The sequence below is a fragment of the Hemibagrus wyckioides genome, linkage group LG05 (genome assembly GCF_019097595.1).
Source record: "Hemibagrus wyckioides isolate EC202008001 linkage group LG05, SWU_Hwy_1.0, whole genome shotgun sequence".
Lineage (NCBI taxonomy): Eukaryota > Metazoa > Chordata > Actinopteri > Siluriformes > Bagridae > Hemibagrus > Hemibagrus wyckioides.
Window position 1 is genome coordinate 10910106 of NC_080714.1, and position 17332 is coordinate 10927437.

Sequence of the window (17332 nt, forward strand, 5' to 3'; positions counted from 1 at the left end):
CCTAAAGGTGGCATCAGTGTGAGAAACACGGCAAGTTTCAAAAATGCATAATTTTTGCTGTGCTGTGGCTGTTGATATGACAATGAATCCACTTGTTTGGTAGAGGGATACTATATATGAGCCAAGTTGCCTATTATGTCATGATCAGACTGCAATAACTGGATGCAATGGGAGGTTCAGCAATTCTACTGTGATTGTGATGATATGTGATGGTGCTGTGCTATAACTAAGCAACAGCTAGAAGTGTATGCACACAAAATATGTATGCCCACTATTAGTGAAGGTAAAATGAAGATTTTCTCTCAGGTGTTTTAAAAAAAAATTACGCAAAATTCTTTGACGCAGTGCACATTAGTGGACTCTGGTGGTCAAATGCATAATTGCAGATGCATATGTGCAGATAGTAATCTACTTCATGGATCTTATTCTTTGAAAATCGTTTTGTTTTTTAAAAACATTTAAGGAATGTCTGTGATTTGGCTGTAGGCATGATCCTGCAGGGTGAGTGCTGTAGATAATCATAGCTAGCTTCTCTACAACTACTCTATATAACTGCATGATTTTTATGACTTTTATTCAACACTTCTGTAAACAAGAAATTAATGTCCAGTAGGTTTGTACACAATGTGGACAAATGTTTTGTGTATTTGTAGGGCACAAATGGAAATAGATTCCAAAGAAGGAGCCTCAATCACATTACAGCATGTCGTCTCTCTCTCTCTCTCTCTCTCTCTCTCTCTCTTTGTTAACCTACACATGCTACTCCTGAGATATCAGTGATCCTGACTGCTTCTGATCTCTGGACTTGCCTGATCCATTCTTATGCCCTACTTCTGGTTGGATTCTCATCACTTCGAGGCAGCTTGCTGCTGCTGCTGCTCCACATGGACAGTCTGGAGATACATAGGATTGATATGGATAGTTCCATTTACAGACCATGGAGATAGCTTTGGACTGCAATTGCTATGATTGGTTTTGTGCTCAAGTCTCTATCAATAACAGTTGATAACTTCAACAGGAAAGATTTCATGTTAATATTATAATGAATTCAGACATCACACCAATGCTTATATTCATAAATTGCTCATGGGTCCTGGTTACAGAATTGTACTTGACTATATAGTGTACAGATATAAAAAGGAAATTATTTACAATTGCACTCTGCAGTATCACTCTCAAGGGATGGTTTCCCTTTTGAATCTGTCTTTCTTTAAGGTTTCTTCCTCATATCGTCTCAGGGAGTTTTTCCTTGGCATCACTGACTCTGGCTTGTGCATTAGAGATCCAAATAAATTGAAATAAAAAAAAAATTAAGTTTTATATTTCTGTAAAGCTGCTTTGTGACAATGTCCATTGTAAAATGCGCTATACAAAAAATTGAATCTAATTGAATGTTTTAGCTTTCCATACACAGTTAAATTATGTTACATGAATTAATTGATGTTATTTCTATGCATTGCATGGCATTAGTAACATACATTTTAACTATCATACATTTACTGTTATACATTTCACTATTAGGTCAGAAAAGAAATGCTGCTAAGTTAAACTGAATTCACTTCCTGTGACTCCTCTGGGGTTCAAAACATCAAAACATACTGATTTGATTTTGTATGCTGCTTTGTTTGGTGTGATTATTAATACAAGTACATAGCCACCATTATTTGCTGATATTTTTGATATCCTTCAAAAAATCAGAGAGCCCTTGTTTTTTCATAATTCTGTAAATACCACATTTACATTATTAATACAGTCGCTTCCTCCTCCTAATTTCTGTTATTTCTGAATTAGATTCCAAAGAATTCACATGTTTTTTTTTGTTTTTTTGCCTAAATAAACCTTCAGAAGTTATCGGTCAAATGTTTATGGCAAAATGAATCAAGCACCAATACAGTGTTTCAAAGTAGTGTTATTATTATTATTATTATTATTATTATTATTATTTATTTATTTTTTTTTTTGATGCACCCCTGAGTTTTGTATCAGGTCTGACATCATTATCATGTTATATATCATTATACATTATCATGTACATTATCATGTTACATAATATAGATTTAGGAGCAGCATTTTAAAAAAAAGAAAGAAAAGAAAAAATCAGTATAATAAGACCCATTTGTGGCCAATAACATTTCTTGTCAATGGCAATATTGTTTGTTGCACAAGATTCTTGTACAAGTCAATTTTATTAATATTGTTTTGCAATGATGCTCTGTGGCCAGCAGATGGTGACTCAGTCCAGTCTTCCTACCAGCTCTGCATTCCAGTACTGTTTCAACACAAAAAGGGGTGGTTCTACTGTAATTTCAACAGGCACTCAAGCTACATACCAAATATGAAAAGATGGAAAGTCTGGAAAGTATTGATTCACATCATCAATACTTCCTACTTCCTACTCTCATGTGAGTTACATTTGAATGGCAATTCCTAAAAACCACAATAAAATCTACGTAATCTCTTTCAGTGCATTCGACCATGTTTGTAGCATACAAACAATAAATGAATCCTACCAAAATGGTGGAATGATACTATAATGCACTGGTGTAGGATGTTGATTCCTAACTTAGCTTTGCTTAGATAGATTAAAAAAAAGATTTGTTTCACCTCAGTGTGATGGAGGTTTTGTGAAAGCAGATGATACAAGGAGGCACAGTCTGATCTGTATCAGTATAGTCACAATTAATAAAAATATGTTTCAATATTGGATGGATTTTGATATAATGATATAATTATATGAACAGAAGAAGCAGGAGTATGTGTGTCTGTACCACTTAACCTACACAAGGTTGTGGGGAGCCAAGAGCCTATCCCAGGGGACTTGACATACAAGGTGGGGACACTCTGGAGAGGGAGCCAACCCACTGCAGGGCACAATCACACAAACATGAACACACATGTGCACTGTCTTATGCAAGAAGGCTCGACGGCTATTTGGTGTATACACATAAAAAGCAGCATTCAAAGCTTTTCTTTTTTCAGACTCAAGCTCTAAATGAGGCAATTCTCTTGTCCACTGGGAAAAACTCCAACTGTGATGTATTCTGCCTGGGACTATCCCCACAGCCTCCAGAGGCCTATCTCTTGTGGAAACTACAAACTAAGAAAGAGACAAACACAGATCAAAAGGTTTGGTGCCAGAGCCTTTACTGTCTTTTTATTTAAAGCCAACTATATTTAGTCAATATATTTCCATCTCACATACTAACAGGCTTTTTCTCTGCCAGTTAATTAACTTTCCACATTCACAAAGCAATTTTCTGTTCCAAGGGGTGGGTCCCAGTAACCTTAATCTAGGAAGGCACTTAGTCTTTTTTTGGACCTTTTACAGGGATTAGTAGAATCTTTGTCTGACCTCTCAGCTTGACAAAAGGACACAGTCCCCTTCACCGTGAAAGCAACATTAAAGGAGGTGCACAGAGCAGGGTCCGTAGAAGGTGGAAAGCAATTATGGATGAGTAATCTGGAGCAGACAAGGAGGAAAGCAACTAGCCAAGACATGTCCTCATTGGTGACAATGGGACACGAACCAAGGAAGCCATGCACCGCACTCAGAAAACCAACCTTTGACGCGCTATTCTATCTGCTAGTGAGAAGAACTTGGAAAGCCTGAACCTCAATTAAACTTCTGAATCCTACACTGGGAAAATCAGGTGGGAAAATAGGAAACATACAGGGAAATGTTCTCTCTGGGAAAGTATCTCTCAGAGAAATTAACCCTCTGATATGTGGTACAGACATGTCCGCACAACATTAATTAATTTCAGCTTAACCTTGTCTATGTTATTTGTTTTACGAATTTAACATTAAATGAAATCACTACAATTTACAGTGCAGATCACTGTGCAGACAATACAATTCAATATATAGAGCTATTTTTTGATTAGAAAACTCTAGCTTAATCAAAATTATGTAAAAAATAAATTTCTTAAAAATGTATTTATTTATTAAAGAAATTTAAACATAATTTATTGAACAGAAAAGAGCTGAATTAAAAAAATCCTCTGAATTGTTTAGTTTTAAATTAAAGTAAATTTTTATACATTAGTGAACACCTTCATTCCTTAAAGAAGTAGGGTCTTAATAATTTTAGTCTTGCTAGACTGTTTAGCGCATGACTACATACATAACCTCTGTGTATTGATTACCGAGGTGAGACACATTCTATTATCCTCAGTGTGTTATATTTTCACTAGAGCACTCAGCTGCACTATTACAGCTCCAGACGTCAGTAGATAATGGTCAAGCCTCCATGAATATTAGATACGCTTCCTCCTATAAAAGTTGATAGCATGATGGAAAACCTTACAAACAGTTTCTGAATTGTAACTACAGCACAAGCTTGCTTTTTATTTAGCTAAAAATACATCTTGTGTATTTGCTATGTGGGAAATGATGATGCTTTTGTAGGGATTTGCTGTACCAGCTGCAGTTTTTTAACTGACTTCTTTCAGTGAAAACAGTGAATGTGGACTCTTTGACATAACCATGGCAGGGGACATTGTAGTTGGGATGCTCTATAACGTCGCATTACCACTAATTTTACTAGCAGGTAAGTGAAGTTCAGCTTTGTACTTTACTAATTTTATTTTTCTAAAATGTAAATTGCAGAATTAATTCATATTAGCAGTCATTATAGAGTCTATATATTTTATTAATGAACAAAAAACTATGTAAAATATGTTTTCTCAGGTGCTTTATGTGAAAATGTGCATATAAAACAAAACTCTTTTTTTTCAGCAATGTATGCCTAAATATCTTCTTTTATCCTGGAAAGCTAAATTTTAAGTACAGTAATATAGTGATATAGAAAGGAAACACTGTGTTTGCTATATCACTATAGCAAACACAGTTTCAGGTTTTTCCTTTCTTTTTCTTTAATTAAAATAATATATCAATTATATTTTCAAGTTAATACTTGAAAAAAAGATTACTAAATCAATTAAATAAACTTGCTTCTTAAATACCTTGTTTTTAATATATATATTACAAATATAGTCTTTTATGTCATTCATTTATTAGTTAATTATGTGTTAAATGAACATTCACAATAACATACTTAATATACTATAGATAAATATATATTTATGCTCTGTATTATTATATATATACATATATTATATGTATATATTATTATACATATTATATGTATTATTATATTAATATAGGTATTTTAGAACTCGATAAAATGAATATTGAATGAAACAATCTACTCTAAATGTCTTGGCTTTTATAACTCTGGCAAAAGACTACAATTCTTTTCCTGGTAAATGATTATATATATATATATATATATATATTACAATGATAATTATACTGATATCTACAATCTGTATTGTGTATATACACAGCTATAGCTTTTCGATACAATGGGCTTTCTGTGGTGTATCTGCTGTTTCTATTGTCCGTACCTCTCCTACCAAGCCCCTCTCCAGATTCCATGAAGGGTGAGTAAGCAAGCATTCTTTGGTAAAATAAGTAAAAATAAGTATGGAGCATGACTCAGCTCATATAAAATATATATTTTTTTGTGTCGAACAGACAACTGTTTATGTAGAACAGACATTTCATACATTTACATTTTATACATAGACATTTTATATTTATTTATACAGTATATTTAGAATAAGTCAGTAAGTCCAATAATTACATACTAAATTGTCTATTTTTGCCACATCTCTTTTCTGTTACACTGGTTATCTTTATGTTTTTTGACTAGGTCATTTTGTATTCTGAAATTTGACCATGGGGATGTGCATACTGTACGTTAAACATTTTTATTGTTTTTAAACTCATTACACTTAATGCATTTGTTATGTAGTACATTTGTTATGTAATATTTGTGTGTGTGTGTGTGTTTTATGATTATTACACTTTATGATTTGTTCAATTATCAAGTACTACATAACTAAATGCCATAAATAGACTGGATTTCACAGTAATAAATATGTGTGACAGCCAAAGATTTTTTTCTTGCACATTACACACTGTGCTGCTGTTAACACCTGGAAGCTGCGCAGAATTGGAACAGAAGCTGTTTGACTTTCTTAAGCTTGATGTGTAAATAAGCCTACATTGGCAGTGATTACATTTGTCATGAATAATGGTTCCCAAATATTTATAACACAACCCTTATTTAAGTGACAGAGGTCTAAACAATCTGACATAAGCATCCAGAGGCAGACTTGAGATCAAGACAATGAGTATGACTGTGTTAAAGGTTAAGTGACGTCTGCAAACATGAAGCAGACACATATGTGCGGAGTGGTCAATAGTGATATGTGTCAACTGCTTAATGGGTATTGCTTATTAGATTTTCTGAAGGGTCTTTAAGTGATGCACAATGATTATCTTAAAGCATTATATGACAACAGAGGTGAGGGTGAAAATTCTGTAGTAATTACTATTACTATTTAACATTTTTGATTGAATTATTGTGATAGATCCTCTATAATGAGTATGAAGACTAGGTTTTTCTGTTCCAAAGCTAGTATTTGCTCAGACAGAAGCTGCTGGAAAAAAATGAGCACAAGCCTAGGGGGAATTGTCCTTCTGAGTAAGAAGCATACCTTTTATAGTAAAAACCTTCAGCCAGGACAGATGAAACTGGCTACTATACACTCAGCTTCAGTTTAGACTGATGTAAAACACATTAGGTCTTGATATATCATGTAGAATTTCTACAGCTTATGCTATTCTAGCCACAGTTCAGTAAAGCAAAGTGAAGGTGTTGTAAAATTGTAAAATCTTTCACAATCCAGTTCTAATTCAACTTAATTTTTTTTATCTCTATAGCAATTTTTTCAATGGTCATGTGTTACAAAGCAACTATAGAGAAATATATAATTTCAGACTATAAAGAATATGCCGAATGAGCAAGCCCGAGGAAGCTGTGGCAAGGAAAAACTCCTTTAGAGATAATATGAGGGAGAAACCTTGAGAGAAACCAAACTCGAAAGGAAACTCATCCTTCTCTGGGTGACAGAGAACCAGATAGTGTGATTATGAATCAATTACCTCTTATCACTGTATACTATATGGTCAATAAGTGCAATCAAATAACCAGGAAATTCATTATGGTTTTAACGTAAAGTCTGTCTTGTTGAAGTTATGAACTGTATTCTGATGAAAAATATTGTAGTCCAAAACCATCTTCATGGTTTCTAAGTTGTGCAATCTACAGTATAAAGGCTCAGAGTTGGGTGAAGGAGCAACCTGTTAATCCCCAAGCTTGTATAAAAAAAATCTACTTTATATGGTGAGGTGAATCTTAGATAATGTTTTTTGGTACACCATGAGCTTGAGAAGACTGATGCATTTTGCCACAAATTATAAACGTTGATGTAAATATTAGAGGAGAATGTTATTTTATCACAGATTACATGAATGAGTAGTATTTGAAATGTGTTAAAAATGCATGATTTATTCTTTTTTACCCTATGCAACCACTCAGTTTCATTTAAAAACTTCATTGAATCTCATTCTAACTGCAAGATAACGACTACTGTAATTACATTTGACACATTTGTTTATTATGAGACTCAAAAATACTGTAAAATATAATTGTTAGTTTATCGTTAGTTATACTATAGTTTGTTGTATGCACTGATGTAATGGGTAAGCAACATTCTCCACCGATCAATACATACCACTAAATTAAAGAAGCGCCCTTTGCCACTATGTACTTTGTAAAGATGCATGTCCATTGTGGGCTCATACATTTTTTATCACAGTATAATTACAGAGAGGAATTAGGAGCTGTGGTGTCAGCATTCTCTCTTTCTTTTTCATCTTTGTGCTCCTTCTTGTTTTTTTTTTTTTTCTTTCCCCGAAGCCTCATTTGACTGTTACATTACATTTCATATTACGGGTCATTTTCTTTGGATTTTCTTTTGATTACATTATAGATTTGTTTAATATTATTTAATATAATGTCTTAGAAACACAATTTTCCTCATAGGAAGCAATGAAATGCTGTTTCCACTTTAGTCGCCTGTAAATATTTTCTCGCTCGCAAGCTGCATGTGCACATTATCTCTGAGGTGAATGCTGATTAAACAGCAATATATTTTAGATGCATTGACTCAGTCTTCACTAGCTATGATAATGGATATGGCAGAAATGATATAAAGCTTTTAGTGAAAATCCAGTTATCGGAAACACATTTGCTGTTTCAGCTAATGTTGCATATGAGAAGAGTTGGTTTTCTGCTTAACAAACAAAAACAAACATTTGTCCCAGCAGCAACCATCTCCCCCCTTCCCATGAACAAGGAATAAAATTTTTTCTTGTCTATTTTGTGTGCTTATAAAATGGAAATGTATGGAACATTTAAACAGGATTTAACATGAAGGATATTTGGTTTCTAATATTATTTTAGATTAATCCAGCTAAATTCAGGCTTGTACCACAGCTTCTTTGACTTGTTCTCTTCAGGAGGAGAGCATGTCTGTTTGACTGACTTGGTTAGTTTAAAACCTATGACTTTTCCCCTGATAAAGTCCTTTGTTGTGATGTCAGTGTGCTTTGTATCATTGTCTTGCTGCATGATGAAGTTCCGCCAAATTAGATTAGATAGATTTTGCTGTAAATTGGCAGATTTCGGAATCCATTCTGCTGCTTCCGTCATGAGTTACATTGACAACAAAGCTTAGCAAGCTCATTCCAGAAGCAGCTATACAAGGACAAGCTATGACACTACCACCACTATGCTTGACAAATGATAAATCATAAGCAGATCCTTTAATTTTCCCATACTTTGGCCTTACCATCACTTTGTCTAGAGGTCCATCTTGGTTCTAGACATTTCGTGGCTGATCTCTGATTCTTACTGTTGCTTTGCATCTCTTGGTATGGATTTTCATACCAATGGAACATTTCTTTGAACAGTTGCTTGTTACATGTTGTTGGTGATGTAAGTGACTATTGTTTTGGGGGTTTTTCTTCACAGCTCTCACAATGTTTCTTTAATCATCTGCTGCTGTTTACCTTAGCTGACCTGTCTGGTTGTTAGTACCCCTGTGGTTTCTTTCTTTTTCAGCACATTTTAAATTGCTGTACTGACTATGCCCAGTACTTGTGCAACAGCTAATGTGATAGATTTTCCTTCTGTTCTCTGCTTGCTTTTTTCACCATTGACAGCTGTTTGTGCTTCACATTGGTTTATCCTTTTTAACAACAAATGCAGGCTTTACAGGTGAAACCCAGGGATCAAGCCAAGAGTAGACACTTAAATCACTTAATTGTTTAGACAATCAATCTAACAAGGCACTCCTGGGCAATATAAAACAGCTGTCCATCCAACATTTTGATCACTTGAAAAATGGGGGAGTTCAAACAAAAATGGCCTTGTTGAAAGTGGTTTAAAACATCTAGTCATGTAAATATCAGTAAATGAAAGCTGAAATTCTGAATTGAATTAGGACATCCATAAATGCACTCACCAACTAATTTGTGCTACCTAATTTGAGTTGTATTAAACTACCATTGTTAGATATACCTGAGTTGAATTGAGTCCAGCCACCAATCAAGCTGATTTTATATGCAAATGCAAGTTTTATTGAACAAACCAGGGCAACCAATCCAATAAGTTAAATCAGTGATCAGAAACATTAGACAGGCAAAGGGTCAGCAGATCTTCAATCAGACTGGACTAGGCAAAGGCAAACACAATAATAAATCAATGCACATAGAACAGCTTTACTATTTTGGGTGGTGGTAGCTCAAGTGGTTAAGGCTTAAGCCCCAGTACTGCCAAGCTGCCACTGTTGGGCCCTTGAGAAAGGCCCTTAACCCGCCCTGCTCTGGGGGTGCTGCATCATGGCTGACCCAGCGCTCTGACCACAACCCCTAAGGATGGGATATGTGAAAAAAGAATTTCACTGTGCAGTAATGTATATGTGACAAATAAAAACTTACTTAACTATTTAAAGGAGGAGTGAAACAAAGATCTCTGATTGGTCATGTGCCACGGGTTGGCTATGTGCAACAGAGTTAGTTGCTTAGCTGAAGTTCATGAGAAATATCTGGGAGCAGATTAAAAAGATGTATATGGTCCTCCCTTGGAAATGTAATGTTAAGGTCAGGAAATTCAGCATTTACAAATCTGAGAGTCTGAGAGCAGTTCTTATGTGATGATATTACAAGAAAGAAACGGAATGCTTTCTTGATTCAGAGCACTTGTCTCCAATCCTACTCCTTTTTACTAAATAAGGAGCGACACTAGATGAGGCAGTGATGTCTGCCATCAGCATTCTTCTTATATATAATGGGGTCCAGAATGTCCTGACTTGGAATCCAGCATCTTATCTCAGGGCCATATCCCTTCCAATCAATTATATTCTCCATCATACCTCCCTGGTGCCTAAAATGTACTATCTTACTTATGTTGCAAGTAGGCTGCCATTCCAGGAATGATCCAGGAATGAAGGCATGAATATTTGCTGATGATCCTTTAGATGGTGGGGTGTCCAATCTTGGGTTTTCATACCAGTCAATCAGGAGCCACACCTGATTCTATCTGTATAATCAATTGATCTTGGCTTTCAACAGACACAGGTGTAGCTTCTGCTTGGTTGGACTGAAAACCTGCAACCACACTGACCCTTTCCCGGAAATACTGGGCACTCCTTGTTTAGAAGGTCAGTGACTTGGGCTTACAGAAGGATATATACGGAATACAGAATACAGAATACAGAAGATCAGAGATAAGTTTATAAATTTATATATATTTATATATATAATTTTCTTTTTACATTAACCATTTTTGTAAATCACCTTAATGATACATCTGATGATCTGATGAAGGGTCCAGTTTGATGCTTCAGTTTTTTGCATCCTCAGCACAAGAATAGGTCTGTAGTCAAAAGCCATACTCCATTCCCCTGGTTCAGACACTGGTGTGGCAACACACTGTGGATCTGAGAAAACTTAGGATTGCTTAGTGCAACCAAAGGTTTAGAAACAGTCCTAATGGTATTTCTTTGGATTGCTTCATGTCAGTACTCTCTTGAGGTTGAGACAAAGGTGATGGATGCTTTATAAATTATACATAATATTGGGATGACCAAGCTTGAATCTCCTTCTCTGGCCAGGAAATTTAATGCTTGGATCTTTTGTAAAGGGCAAAGGGATGTCACTTGGTGTACAATGTAGCTGTCACAACAATCTGAGTAAAATCTGGAATTGTTTGTTGTTGATCTTTCGGCTGCTCCCTTGCGCGAGAGGGGTCACCACAGCAGACCAACTGGTCTGCACAACAACTTGGCACAGGTTTTATGCCAGATGCCCTTCCTGCAACCCTCCCATTTTATCTAGGCTTGGGACCGGCACTGCACCCAGTGGCTGGGGATCAAACCTGGGTCTTCCACATGGTAGGCGAGAAACCTACCACTGAGCCACCAATACCCCACAATAAACAGCTGGATTACAGGAAATAAATTTGTACCTAGTTAAAAAAAACAATATGCATGATTTATGATTCATAGTTTTGATAATGAATTAATCTGAAGTGAAATGTCATGTAAATAACCAGCATTTATCATAAGACAGAGAAATTGCCTACCTACTTATATTAGCTACCAGAATCAATAGTAGTTAAACCTAACATTACAAAAACAACAAGATAAACCTAATATAATTTATCATGCTTTTTCAAATTCAATTGTATCTTTTTACACTCTAGGGAGGTAAAAACGACAATTCATTTAAACATATCCTTGCCTACTCCAACTTATTGAAACATTTTTATTAAAGTAGGGTCTATGCTAGTAGACAAACTAGCATAATCAATTATCATTGTTGAGGTACAAGTATACATTAAAAACCAGTAAATGATACAAACACTAGAAATAGAAACTAGAAATGTGTGAAAAACAGGATGGGTTGAAGACATGAGCCAAAACAATATGCATAAGGACAGTGATCTAAACAAAGCATGATTCGTGCTGAAAGACATGTGACGTGCACCATACATCATAGTGTGCAGTAAAGAGGGAATTACATGACAACTGACATGACATCATGTCTAGTGAAGGTCTAGTTACCCAAAGAACCAGAATCAAAAGGGAACCCATTATAAACCAGTCCTTCATAATGCTATACAATAGAGCCAAAAAGCTCTAATTATGTTAAAGGAACTTGTATGGGCATCAGCAGTATTAGAGTTTTAGCTTTAAGTCTATTATATTAAATAGACTTAAATTGTCAATGATGGAGACTTGAGTGTAAACTGTTTTTAGGGTGTAAACCTATAGTGCTATACTCAGCAATAGCAAGTGGTTTTCAAGTGAAGGAGGAGCTCCAATGGATCAGGTAGATCCAGAGAGGGATAGGGAGGGGGATGGTTAGGGGGGTTTGGAGGGCAGAAACACGTTATTTGGTAAGATTTTGTCCTGTAATGGTTTACAAATATATATATATATATATATATATATATATATATATATATATATATATGTTGTGTGAGAGGGACCTCAGCAAGACATCTTATGCACATGAACCCTCTAGATCTGCACCTTTACCTAGGGGACAAAAGCTATTAAGCTATTAAGTTACTAGAAGATGTAAGTGCAGGAATTTCTTGTACCATTTACTGTAACATAATACCTTTGGGGAATGTATTTTGGCAATATTCTTGCTTTATTGAGAAAGAACCGTCAGTTTGTCTTTCACATTAATCCAGTATTTTTTTTTTTTTGGAATTTCCTCTTAACAGCTCATGCTGTCCTTTGAGTGCAAAATATTATTTGTCTCTTAAACATGGTGACTGACTATGTAAAAATACAGCAATAAACATTTTGAACCTTTTACAGAGCCTAGTAATCTCAGGAACTAAAAACTTAAAGCACTTGACATGTATCTTAAATGTATTTCTCTTTTATTGTAATTGGCATGCATTAATACACAAACTTCTAAATGATAATATTAAAATTGGTGCATAATTTAACACGCATTATTAACATTCCATATGCCTAGTGTTCATTTTGTAGAAAACTGAACTGGGACATGTTGCCATAAACCATTAAAGCCCATATTCTTAAAGAGTGTGCTTTCAGTTTTTTGCCAAAATTGCTGATTCAGCTGTAGCAGCTACTTTCAGCAGCTTGGATTAGTCGGATATGACAATAAAGGCTTGACCACATCCTTGGAAGCATAAAGTCTGTAAGAGCAGTGCTGATTTATCTCTTCAGCTGTCATTTTCCTAATCCATTAAGCTCTCTGCACTCATAAACTAATAAAAATTTGTAGTGGTTACTCACAAGGGATTTCACAAACCATGCTTATTGTTACTTGCATAAGATGAAACATTTGGTGAAGCATACCTTATGATTATTATGATTGTTAATGTTTTATTAATGTTCTATTTTATTTACAAAAACAAACAAAACATTTATTTCTATTTTAAACACTCTGCTTTCACAGCTGACTGGTGTGTGTGTGTGTGTGTGTGTGTGTGTGTTCCACAGGAAAGACAGGCCAGTTTCTTCTGAGTGTTTGCTCCACAGCTGTAATATTTCTGGCCTTACAATGTGGGCTACAGATCACCTTCACATATGTTCCTAAAGAGAGTGAGATTCATCCTCCTTTGCTTATTTATTTATTTATTTATTTATTATTTATTTTAGCATCTCATATTACTTCTACCCCTGATGCAGCCATATGAAGTAGAGAGACTGCACTAAAAGTGTTCACTCTTTATCAAGATCTGCTTTAGGCAGTAGAACATTCTCAGAGAACACAGGCAGAAGTTATAAACAATCTTGTGTGGAATTTTACACACATTTACACATCATACAAACAAAAATGTATTTATTCATCCCAAGTAAGTGCTTTATCCTGGTCAGGGTCACAGTGGAGCCTATCCAAGTACTACTGTGTGTGAAGCAGAAATTCACCCGTGAAGGGAGGCTAGTCCATCACAGGGCACCATGCACACACACAGACACACACACACACACACACACACAGTTCTCTAGTGGCTAATAAGTGTAGCCAATTCAACATCTTGTTTTTGGGAGGTGGAAAAAAACTGGAGAACCCAGAAGAGAAATAGGTATAAGGCATTTATTCTGGTTAGGGCTCCTAATTTGAGCCTGAGCTTACTGAGCTTACTGAATTTCACATGTTCTCCCCAGTAATGATAGACAAATGAAATAGCCCAGTGTTTCAGGAATGAGCCACCATTACTCTGATCCTAATAAAACTCTTACTGAAAAATGAATATAGTATTTAACTTGCAATTTAATTTAATTCTTTATTTGTCTTTATATTGATTTTATTTACACTGATATATTTTTATATTTGTGTCATCTGTTTTGTTTTTTGGGCATAAAAACAGACATCACTAATTATTGTCATGGCCTGTATCTACTCAGATTGTTTTTTAAAGCATTTTATAGCCACTCTTGATGATTTTTGGTTGCAGGCATACTTTCTGTTAAAAATGTAAGCATGATAATGGCATGTGTTAATTTGTTATAAAAAAAGTGAAGTGCTTAAAGTTTGAAAAATCTAAATCTTTTTACATTTACATCTGTACAATTTATCTTTGTCCAGAGAGATAAATATAGTATCATGAAGTCTTCATAAAAAAAAAAAAAAAAACAGTAATAAAGTACCAATAGAACAAACCATGGAATTATTACAGCTATTAAAAAATGTGATTGCTTATCGGAATTACATTGTAGTGCTACCACAAAGTGATTTTACTTCTATATTGTATGATAATAATGGCCTAGAATAACTCCGGAACAAAACTCAGTAATGCTTCAATTAACATAAACATTTCCTTAATTAAAGATAATGATTAATGAATCATTGTTTAAAGACTATGAAGTTGCTCAGGTTTATTTTGTTATTGATTAGTACATTTTATATAATAATGTATTAATATTTTAGGTTTATTAAATAATCATTACATAAGCAAAATATACTCTATTAACTATGTCTACTCTATTAACTAATGAGTAATAAAGTTAAATTACTGACTGTTTAATTGTAATGAATGAATGATGAAATATTACTTTATAATATCAATATTTATATATCAGCTTACACATACAAATCTATCATAAAAGTTTACCATTTGATCGCAATAAAAAAAATGTATTAATAAAAATTGATTATGTATACCAATTGACCTCAGCTCTATTCCTCAGGAGTGTCTATACTTCACAGATTCAAATATCCACTGGATTTAGTGTAATGAAGGCAGAGAAAAACCTCAAACATTGCAAAACAGTTCCCCAGTCACTAACATCGAAAACAAATGTTGTTTTCAAACTTTTTATTTGTACTGAATTTATTTTACTATTATTTACTAATATATTAACAATACATTTTTAATCCAGTAAGTTCCCACGTGGATCTCAAGAAGTAAAACTGATGCTTGCCCAAAGGAAGCATGGGTAGCATTTTTTTTTTAACTAAACCACTTATTGCCATTGTCCTTTATACTTTAAAAGGCAAGTCTTAGAAATAATGTTATGTAACGGGTTTGCACCATATCACATTTACATCTCAAACAATTAAATAGATGATTTTTACAAGTGCGATGAATTACAAGACACTTCCACACAGCATTTCCACACATGCATTCCTGACTTTGCTATGTCATAGAAATAAGTTAAAAAAGCCAGCTACTATTTAAAACAAATGCAAATTTCAAACTATTTATATTAAATAATATTATGCTAAGCTATTTAATAAATTGATGTTTTTGTACTTGATTATTATTTCTGTGTCATGTGATATATTCTCTTGTGTTACACAAATGTCATTGAGCACAAAAGTATCTGAACTGTTTTCCATTTTTTTTTTATAGTGAGTGGACCAATGGACAATGTTCTCTATCATCTTGGAATAGTGAGGTATGACATGCCTTTAAAATAAATATTTTGACTCTTTCCTTTTATTCAGAACATTTGAATGTTTGAAACTGAATCAATATAAAAAGCAGGATGACATGCAAGACTTATGCAAATGACAGTCATTAATACAAGTATCAAAGTTATGCTGTACTAAATTTCCCATCAGCCCTTGCATGTCACATAACCTGGACAAATGTCTCACTAACACCCGCATCTGTTCTGTGTTTCCTCAACAGCACCCCAGCTTAAGTTCTAGTTCCTGTAAACCTCTTTATCATGATTTTGTCTTGTTTGTTGCTTTGTCTTCCATAGCTTTGCAAATAGTCCGTATGTTTTGCTGTATTGGTTTGTACTTACTGTTTATCTGTTCTTTTTTACACCTCCCACAATAAAAGTCTACACTTTTATCCATCTTCACCTCCATTTCATGAGATCTAGTAGAGTATTATGCTTGTTGTCAGCGTTAAACAGTTCAGCCACAAACCCTCTAACCACAGCGATAATCACAATGCACTCTCATGCCACCTGCAAAAGTTATATTATTGGTTCTTATGCCATTATGTATATATATATATATATATGTATATATATTTTATAGATTCAGTGATGTGGATGTTGGCAACATAATTCGCCTTCTGGCGCCAGATCTTGGGTTGTTTCTGGCATCAATGTTCATTCGGAATTTGTGTAACAAGCTACTGAGACCACCTACCAATGTGCAAGAGCAAAATTCAACTCAGCAATCTGAGACTGAGGTAGAGTATAAAGCAATCCAACACACACACACACACACACAATAAAAAAGACCAGACTATTGCGATTAAACATAATGTTTATATATATATATATATATATATATATATATATATATATATATATATATATATATAAAATAAGTGCCAGAAATCAGGAAGTAGATTTAGATCCCTAAGGATCAAGCTAGATTTGACAGTGGCAAAGGAAATCTAAAAAAAAAAACTCTTATAAGGAATGTGAATCAAATGGGAATTCATCTTCCTCTATGCAACCTTATAGTGAGGTTATAAATGATTACAGTATACAGCCATAAATGACTAAAGGTAAATAGTTTGATAAAAGCATGTTCTGTTTGAGCTTACTGAGCTCTAAGTTAAGTGCACATTGTGAGGATTTAAGACCTTGGATTTAAGCCAAGGATAAGTATTAGTCCAGCGCCGCTGTCTGACAATTTCATGAAACCACGTTATGTGACTTGAATTCCTGTTCTGCACATGCACTTAAAAATATATGGAATGCTAGACAAGGCCAATATTAAATACATCATTTTTACACTATTAATTGTTAGCATTTTCTCTGTTAAGCCCTTAAATCTTTTTTATTAGTCTTTTGATTTTTAAATTGCTTTTGCCATTGATGAAAGTTTCTTTTAAATTTAGCAGCAAAAGAAAAAAAACCTCAGTATTTTATCATCAGTTAAGCCTTTATCG

At 34.3% G+C, this 17332-nt stretch overlaps 1 protein-coding gene across 1 annotated transcript in view; it reads left to right on the forward strand.

Moving 5' to 3' along the window:
- Positions 1-5422: 5422 nt before the first annotated feature.
- si:dkey-11f4.7 (piezo-type mechanosensitive ion channel component 2) overlaps positions 5423-17332 on the forward strand; it is a 54899-nt gene continuing 42989 nt past the window's right edge. Inside the window, exons 1-4 of the mRNA XM_058390671.1 lie at positions 5423-5444; positions 13464-13565; positions 15821-15866; positions 16465-16621. Coding sequence (XP_058246654.1) covers positions 5438-5444; positions 13464-13565; positions 15821-15866; positions 16465-16621 — 312 coding nt within the window. The 5' untranslated portion in view covers positions 5423-5437. The remainder of the gene's footprint in view (positions 5445-13463; positions 13566-15820; positions 15867-16464; positions 16622-17332) is intronic.